At 42.0% G+C, this 9,148-nt stretch overlaps 1 protein-coding gene across 1 annotated transcript in view; it reads right to left on the bottom strand.

The window, feature by feature from the left end:
- Window positions 1–203: 203 nt before the first annotated feature.
- NPEPPS (aminopeptidase puromycin sensitive) overlaps window positions 204–9,148 on the bottom strand; it is a 70,583-nt gene continuing 61,638 nt past the window's right edge. The window contains exon 23 of the mRNA XM_090044597.1: window positions 204–1,608. Within this exon, the coding sequence (XP_089900723.1) occupies window positions 1,456–1,608 (153 nt within the window). The 3' untranslated portion in view covers window positions 204–1,455. The remainder of the gene's footprint in view (window positions 1,609–9,148) is intronic.

The raw sequence follows: 9,148 nt of genomic DNA, 5'->3' as shown, positions 1-9,148 counted from the left end.
ATGGTTAACTCATCCAGCCATCCCAATACCCTATCACTGATTCTAGGAAAGAGGACGAGGCCAAGGACAGGTGTCCCTTTGAACAATTCAACACAAACTGACCATTAGTATTCTCCTACAGAAAAGCCTTTCTAAAGCTGTGATGATTAATCTGAAGCAGCAGGGCCTTTTAAAGGTCTCAACAGAACACAAAAATCAGGACATCCATTTCACATTGACATTTTTATTAACGCCAACTGTTTTAATTTTTTTTTTTAAACAATAGCACAAAAATGTTTCAGGGAAGCAGTCTGACAGTTAGTCTGATGACCTTCTGAAATACAGTTAAGCCACACCAAATATGAATTCCTGTTAAAAGAAAAAAAAGCGGAAACTCAAAACCTTTGTATTAGGTGCATGTTGTGTCTGGTTAGTAGACCACACTGTTTTATGAAGTAAATGATGGCACACAGTTTAGACTTTATCATCACGCCAGTCATCACTAATTTAAGGCTTCTGAATCAAATTACCGTCAACATCACAGAAAGGAATGAAAAGCTAGTGTTGCTACGGCCATGAGGAGATTGAACAAGCTGGATCTTTTAGACAAGTAACAGTGTCTTGAACAAGGGGCCTGCCCTTATTGTGGCCCAGGAAACCAGTCACACAGTACTGTATCTTCTCATTCACATGCATTTTGAGGATGCAATTAAAAAGAAAAAAAATTAGATTGAATGAATCACTCTCATTTAATGTGGCTACGAAAGATGTTTTCTTACAATTCCTTTATCTCTAAGAAGGACATCAGCAACTGGAACCAAAGAGAAAAACCAAAGAGCGACAGAACATTTTTCTTTTTGCCAAGAGGTAACACAGAAGGAAGGGAACCTACTATCCTTGGATTTGATTGGAGGCTGCAGGAAAAATAAGTCTCCCAAAAACCACGCATTTGGAATTATGCACAGACTCAGACTATGTTATACCAGCTACCTGCCTTTCTGAGTGAACCTTTCCACGCAACCCGCACTGTAATGGTCTTGTAGATCTGTCTGTCTCTCTCAGAGGCGTTAACCCATTCCTGCCCCAGACTCGCCACAAAATTCCACTGACCCAGACACCTCTGGTTGCCTTTTTTAGATGGTGTAAAAACAGAACATCTGTCAATAAGAGTGTGGGGGGGGGTGTTAAATATTTTAACCACTGACAAGGCTTGAGGAAGTTTCACAGTTTTGTTATGCTCTATTTTATTACTATCATATTTACAGATTTTTTTAATTATTTTTTGCTGAATTGCTGATAATTTTTAATAGAATTTATTTCTGGAGTGTGAGCAGGAACCAGTTAACTACATTCATTGTCCAATCCCCATTGGTTTGAGAAAAGACTCCAAATTCTTGGCATATGAATCAGCTGTTGGGTAGCTCCTCCCTCTCCCCATGATGAGGCAGTAGGACTGCAGCAGCTGCATGCACAGATTCACACCATGGCTGGCAAGGCCTTGCGCTGCAGGAGATACTGGTGGATGCTCTCTGCGTCCCGCTTCAGCCAAGCTGCATTCAGCAGAATATTTTCACAGCACTGCTGGACAGTGCGTTCTGCCGATGGAGCTGGGTGACTCTCAAAGAAAGCCTGTATGAAAATACACAATCAACTGTAAGGGCAGAGAACAGCCAGAGACAAAAAATACATTTCTTAGCAGTCAGATTTACCAGTTGGGCAGAAAAAGGTGCTTCTATGAAAGCAATGATTACAGCTTCTAGGGGTCTCTCATGCCATCAGTCCCAGTGAGACCACAGAGTCTAACAGCATGAGGGAAAGGCTGCAGGATACACTCCTGTGACATGTTTTGTTTTGTCATCACTGTACATGTGGTTACATCTCCAATATGTCTCTGCTCTGGTATATAGTTACTAGTTCCTGCTCAGTGTTACCTCTCACCTCAAGGTACTGGCTGCCAGGGATTTGGCAAGTCAGCCTTAAGGACAGGACCAGCATCTATACCATGGTGGAAAAGCAACAAGTACATTCAAAGTGTGCATTATAAACAACTTAGAAGACACCAAATTAAGCCCGAGGTCTTAATTACAAATATGTTTTATTTTTTAGCTTTATTTTATTGTTGTAGCTCATTTTTCTTTTTAAAATGATATATACTAGTATCTTAAGGAATTACAAATATCTTTTGCAAAGTCATATTTATGACTATGCTGCTTTTAAAATCACCCTGTCCCAAAAAGAGTCTGAGCATGCTGACAGTGTGAAGACTAGAATTTTGCTGTATACAAACATGCCCTTCTTCTTGCCCCACCACAAGAAAATAGTTCCATCCAGAAAGATCACTCGATTCAAGAATGCTGTTACTTACTAGCTTTTTAGAATCAACTAACCACAGGCACAGAATGGAAGATGAAGTCAAAATAAGGATATCCGATTGGTTGTGTTCATTTCCATACAAACAAGCTCTTCCCAACATAGACAATTCTAGGTCCTCTCAAGACCTAACAAGTAATCTGGTCCATCCCCTTTACACAAGGCATGATCAGTCAAACTTCTTGACACATCTCTCTAGCCTAACTTTTAGAGCCTCAAATGATGGAGATCCCATAGCTCTCTGAGCAATCTATTTCAGAAAGCTTTTTTCTGGATGTTAGTTTAAATCTCTCTTGTTATCATTTAAATTCATATCTATCCCCAAAGGACAAACAACAATTTATTAACTTCCTCTTTATAGCAACCTCTTTACATAGCTGAAAACCATTATACCTTCTCTAGACTAAACATGCCCAGTTCTTGCAATCTTTCTTCACAGGCCTCTGTTCATTTCTGTTGCTCTCCTCTGGACTCTATTTGGTCCACATCACTCTTGAAATGTGGTCCCAAAAACTGGACAGTAATCCAACTGAAGCCTTTTCCTTGCTGACGAGGGTGGAAAGATCACTTTCTGCATCTTACAAACAACGTCCTGCACATATATCCCAATAGGTCAGTAGGATTTCACTTTTTCTGCAAATGTGATATTGTTGACTCGTATTCAGATTGTGATCCTGTACACCCCCAATCTTTTTCTGCAACCTGCCTATGCTAGTCATTCCATGTTTTATTTTAATGAAGCTGACCATTCCTTCTAAAGTGTAGGGTTTTTTGCATTTACCCTTCCTGAATTGCATCCTATTTGTTTTAGACCATTCCTTCAATTTGTTAGTATCCATTTTGAATGCTAATCCTGTCCTCCAAAGTGCCTAACATCTCTCTCACCAACATGACAGAGATTTGCATATCTAATAAGTGTACTCTTTTCTATTATCCAAGTCAGCAGGATGCAAATGGTGACTACTACTAGACGGAGGATAAAACCTTACAGAACCCCACTTGATCCACCTTGAAGCAGTTTCTTATACAATATTTTTCTAACTTACACAAAATGTCATGCAAGTCAGTGTCAAAAATCTTACTAAAATAAAGACCTCATCATAGTTATGGCTTCTCCCTTATCCAAAAAGTCTGCATCCTGTCAGAGAAGGAAATTAGGAAGATGTAACATTATTTGTCCTTGACGCATCAATTGCTACTGTTAATTATCACCTTATTATCTTCTGGTAGCTTACAACTTGATTGTTTGTTCTAGTATCTTTCCAGAAATTGAAGTTAGTGCAACTAATATATAATTTCTTGGATTTTCCTTTCCCCCTTTGAAAGATGGGCACTATGTTTGCCCTTTTCTAGTCTTCTTGCACCTCACTATCTTTGAGTTCTCACAGAGGTTAACTGCTAATAGCTCAGATTACTTGTGGAATTGGCTGAAGTTTTCTCAGGTGAATTTCATCAGGCTCAGTTAATTTGAAAACATCAAAGCAGTCTCTAGCCTGTTATTCCCCCCCACTCCCATTCTAGCTTTAGTTTTTGTTCCCTTAACACTGCTGTTGACTGTTAGCCATCTAGTCACAGTAAATCTTTTAGCGACAAATTTAAAAAAGGCATTAAAACTAGGGCCGTGAGAAGCTTCAGTTGCCGATTTGATTCAGAGGAGATCTGGCCTGATTCAGCTGCCGAATCTCCAAATCAAAATCAAAATCGGGAGACCAGTAAAAAGGTCCAAATCAATTTGAAACCTCTGAATTGATTCAGAAAAGATTCAGAGAGCTTCAGGCAGTCCCTGCTCACTACTACAGGGAGCTGGACCTGGACTCCATGCTGGTAACTAGGGGGTAGGGGGAAAGGGGATCATAGGGGGTCCCCTGCTAGGCCCCATCCCCTGCCTGGTCCCCCAGCCCTCCAAGCACCCCCTGCCCACTCCCCCAGTCCAGTCAATGGCTGCCCGGACCAGCCCTAGTGTCCTGGCGCTTTAAAAAAAAGCACCATACTCACCAGATGCTGCAGTGGCCATCGGGGCCTCTGGGCAGAGCCCCCCCCACACACACATTGGGCAGTGGGAATCGCTGCCCCCCCCCCTTCTGGCAGAAGCAGGTGAGCATGGGTTTTTTGTTTGTTTTTTTAAGGGCTGGGCAGGGCAGCAGGCAGGGGATGGGGCCTGTTCAGTTCAAAGATTTGGCCAATTGTGCAGTAGCCAAAAATCTCTGAATTGGATTCAGTCAAATCGATACAGGGGACAGTGATTCAAATCACCAGATCGAATCACTGTTCCCCAAATCAGCCAAATCCAAATCTGAAGCAAATACTAGCCACTTTGCACGGGCCAAACTAAAACCCTAGTCTTTTCTTGGCATCACCCATTATGAACTTTCCCACCCCAGTGTGTAATGGACAAAATCTTCTTGGTCATCATCTTGACCATCTAGATTTTTCCCTATATGCTCATATTATTATTTTACACACATCCTTAGTAATATGCAACTGGAACACACATTACTGACTGGAAGAACCATCAAGAACTACCACATTAGTGTGCAAGATAACACACTGATAAGCATTACTGCCTCAGAGTTCTGTTTGCTGATTAAGATATGTGCATATCATTTTAATTATGCTTCAGTGTCCTAGCAAACAATTTGTAATATGTTCTGTAAGAAAAATTAGTTATAATGTAAGGCCTCCCTACAGCACCATCTATGCTATTAAACCTTTGAAAGATGGGATGAGACTTATAGGTGTTTCAAAAGGAAGATGAGGTCTGAGGATTACAGCAACAAAAAAGTAGCCAGCATAGTTTAGCTGTTTTTCAAAGCATCGATTTTCTTGCCTTGAAGGAAACCATTCACTCAGAGTTTACATATATCAGCATAAAATGAGTGTTCAATTGGAAAGCTACAGTAAACAAAGATGCTCCTAAGAGCTGAAACTGTGCATGTTATAACTGGATTGCAAGGTCAGAGATGATCCAAGCAGGGTGTGGGGCCCGAGGCAAATCAGCCTGTGCAGGGCTCCACCCCCCCATGCCCCAGACGGGAAAAAGCTGGCAACAGATTTGGTGGGGGGCGGGAAATGTTGCCGAGTAGTCAGATGCGAAGCTGGTGGCAGAAGTGTTGAGTCACCACGGCCACATTGCCTGGGTCCACGGGTCCCCCCAAAGCACAGGGCGTGGGGCAGTTGCCCCAACTGCCCCCCGGACAACCCCGTGCAAGGTACTCCCATCTAAGTCTTCTTTCCCCACTTCCTTTGCTGGAAGGAAAATGCTTCCCTCTGCATACTCAACATTGCTTTCTACACTAACGAAGGCTGCTGGCATAAACAAGATCCAAGTCAGTCCTCCTCACCCCATATCAAGATGTCTTCAAAGCAAACAAAAGTTGCATCCTGTTTTTTGAAATGCACTAAATGACTAGTGGTTGGAGTACAGGGACACTAACACAAATTCAACCAGGTTTCCACATTTCTTCAAAATTTACCCTCTACTTTTATTCATAAAAAAGATTTAAGATTGATCAGTAGAGCTTGCCACCCTTCCAGATGACTGTACCTATACTTAAAATCAGGGAAAAGAGTTAGATATGCATTTGCCCACACTCATCACCTTAACTCTGCCCCACCCCACTCAGCAGTTGTAAAAGCCTCTGGGATTATACTGGATGTAAATTTGAGTTAAGGTTGCCTGATAATAAGCAGACAATGAGGACCGACTATATAAATGTGTCATTTATTGTAGTGTGTTGCATCCCAAAGAATTACATTCTCACATGCCCCTCAATTGCCCTGCAGTGTAGTAGGAACCCCTCTACTGAATGATTACAGGGATTACAAACAGCAGCTTGCTGCAGCTCACACTGATAGGAACAGAGGTTCATTTGCATTTAAAAGATGACCTGGTCCCAGAGATCATCCTTATGATAGGGGTTAAGAGAGAGGAATATCTGACAACTCTTAGCTGGCATATACAGACCAGATGAAGCTGCTGCATACAGACCAGGTGCAGGATGCCCAGAATACACATTTTTCCTTAGCAAAAAACTAGCTCAGTGGTTTCTCCGAGTCTCTGTGCTGTGGTCATGCACTGCCTCACAGCATCTGAAAGGTGAGTGTGCTACAGATGTCCATTAAGGGCAGGCTAAGGCATTAATCAAAGAGGACAGAGTTAAGGCTGCAAGGTGGGGTTCATTTCTGAACTCTGTATTCTAGTATTTCAGAGGTTTTAGCATAGGTGATTTCTAAGGCCTAAGGAGATGCAAGGTACTGCTGATCAAGCTGAAAATCTGTGTTAAAAGTTCAGGGCAGTGAATTTTTCTTGTTTTTTTGAGGGGGAAAGAGTAAAAAAATAGTGGGAATCTCATTTCCACTGAGCTGCCAGCTCTACCTTTTTCCTGGTTCCCAAGCACCCAGTAGGGTCAGAATGGCTGTGGTGGTAAGTCTTTTTCTCTTGTCTCTACACCACATCTGACCATTTTGTTACACATGCCTGTACTTGTTTATTGTACTTTGCAAGAACTTTCATTGTATGCGTGCCTTTGAGCAGCAGGCACTGCAAGAGGTGTTGCATAGTCTGCCATAGTCACAGGTGGTTGAACTGATGGTATAGTCCCCACTTCTTCATTAGTTCCTTGGAACTTCTCTCCGGTACATAGCATTTGAGACATCGCCACCTCTGCCATGGTTTCAGGTATTTTCTTCAGCCTCTTGGTTCCACATCTGTAGTCATGTCTCCTTGGGTGTGACATCGAGAAGTTGGGTACTGGTGAGGAAGCTGCTGTATGACTTCAGATGTTTGTGTGCTGTGGGATAGTCGTACAGCAGGTGTCTCGTATCTTCAGTTTGTCTCAGTTGTTCCACCTTGCTGGCCACTGCTCTTCTGATGTCAGGTGGAGCAATATCAGCCAGGTATGCACTGTTTAGTTCTGGTAGGCTTCAGATATCCTGTGATGCATCAGCAGCTATCATTCAGAATGGGGTTAAGGTGCTTGGTGCGTACCGGTCTTTCCCATACAGGGCATACGTGCAGTGGTTTGGATATTTGAGGGACTATCTCCCTATTTTGAGTTGGTGAGCTTATAACGTTGTTACGAGTACTCACTTTGCTTTTCTCTTCATGGTGTGTTCTTTGTAAGAGAGGGTTCAATTGAGGGCAACTCCAAGGTAAACTGGATTTGGACAATGGGATAGTGGGGTCCCAGACCATGTAATGTTGAAATGGTGGCTGGCCCCATGGTTTTTCAGATGGAAGGCATGTGGAAGGCACTTGTGTTTTCATTGGGTTTGTGCATAATTAGTTTTCAGTGTAGTATGAAGTTAGGCTAATTAGTTCCTTGCTTAGGGATTTTTCAACATGGTCAAAGCCAGTGTTTTGAGCTGTTATGCACAGGTCATCTGCACAGATGAAGCATTTTATTTCCAAATCAATTGGCTGGTCATCTGTATGGCAAGTGATGGGCTGTGAGCAGCAAAAAGAGACATCAAGTGAGAGTGAAGAGACTCAGACTCCACATTACAGACATGGAGAAGGGGTTCTACACAGGATGAATGCAAAGATGAAATGGCTCATTTATCTCAATCTCCCTCCTTTATTCCCCAAAATCCAACTCAGCTCACTGTAGTGGCATACCAAATGTCAAGTTCACTGTATGACCTGGTTATATAAATGAGCTACTGCAAGGCACACTAGGGTATGGATTAAAAATACATTAGCTACTTTGTGTTAACTACTTGTGTGCATGCTCTTACCCCATGATAAACATGAGGCATCTAATCACTCCATGAAAGGTGGATTTAGACATTTAATGCAACACAAGAGCTTGCACACAGGCAGCTACTTTGGAGTACCTCACATGTGGTAAGTCTATCTTACCTTGCAGTACTTTGTTTGTGTAGCTGTGCCCTTACTATGCCTGTGTTTGGAGCTTTTTTACAATTAAGACTTGTGATATAGGGAACCCAAGGAAGCCCATGATCAACAACCCATGTTTGAACCACTAACTCTATCCCAAGTCCAATTCTCAATATGGTGTTGGGATGGGAGCACCATGGCTGAGGTTGCACTAGGAATTTCAATTGTAACAGGGATGAAAAAGACCCACCAAAATTGTTTCAGTCAGAATACCTATTTAACATATTTACTGTATTCTGTATCCTGCCTGATTTTTCTATCATTTGAGGTTTGTTATGACTGTATTAGCACAGGGCCATAAGTTTTCTAGCCTCTGATACTACCTTCCATGAGGAGCCCTTGCAGAATGCAGACAAAGAGCAAATAATGTGCACAACATACATTCTTAGACCACCACCAAAGGCAGCACTTGAACTCTGAAGTACTTCATGTCATTAGCCAAAGCACATCAACCTTCAGATGCCCACTTTCTTACATCAGACTGCCTAAAAACACTCTTGGCTTGCACTAGAATCCCAGTTGTGCTGCACAGGTCTAAATTACTCCTTGGCTTATTAGCTTAGCTCAAGTCGCACTGTTGATCCAAATTTTACTCTAATTTTCCCAAAGATGCTAAACACTAGCCGAGATCAATCCCAAGAAGGTGATAGCAGTTTGGCAAAGATCTGAGCTATAATTTGAACTTCAGGCGTGCAACAAAAAGTTACAAGAACCATAACTTTGTCATGTGAATTTTTTTTTTTTTTCTTTGAAGGGAACAGTATCTTGGCAAGTCCTTGCCCAGACAATGTTAAACTAAATCAGTTAACATATGGTCTCATCCTTACCTATAGTGGTGCTACCACCCAATTCAACTTATGCAGCTTATATAGTCTTGAAAGTACGTAAACTAAAACTATG

The sequence above is a fragment of the Crocodylus siamensis genome, chromosome 4 (assembly GCF_052110815.1).
Source record: "Crocodylus siamensis isolate JL-2025a chromosome 4, ASM5211081v1, whole genome shotgun sequence".
Classification (NCBI taxonomy): domain Eukaryota; kingdom Metazoa; phylum Chordata; order Crocodylia; family Crocodylidae; genus Crocodylus; species Crocodylus siamensis.
The sequence above is the reverse complement of the archived record's forward strand: the minus strand, read 5'-3'. Positions and strand labels throughout refer to the sequence as shown.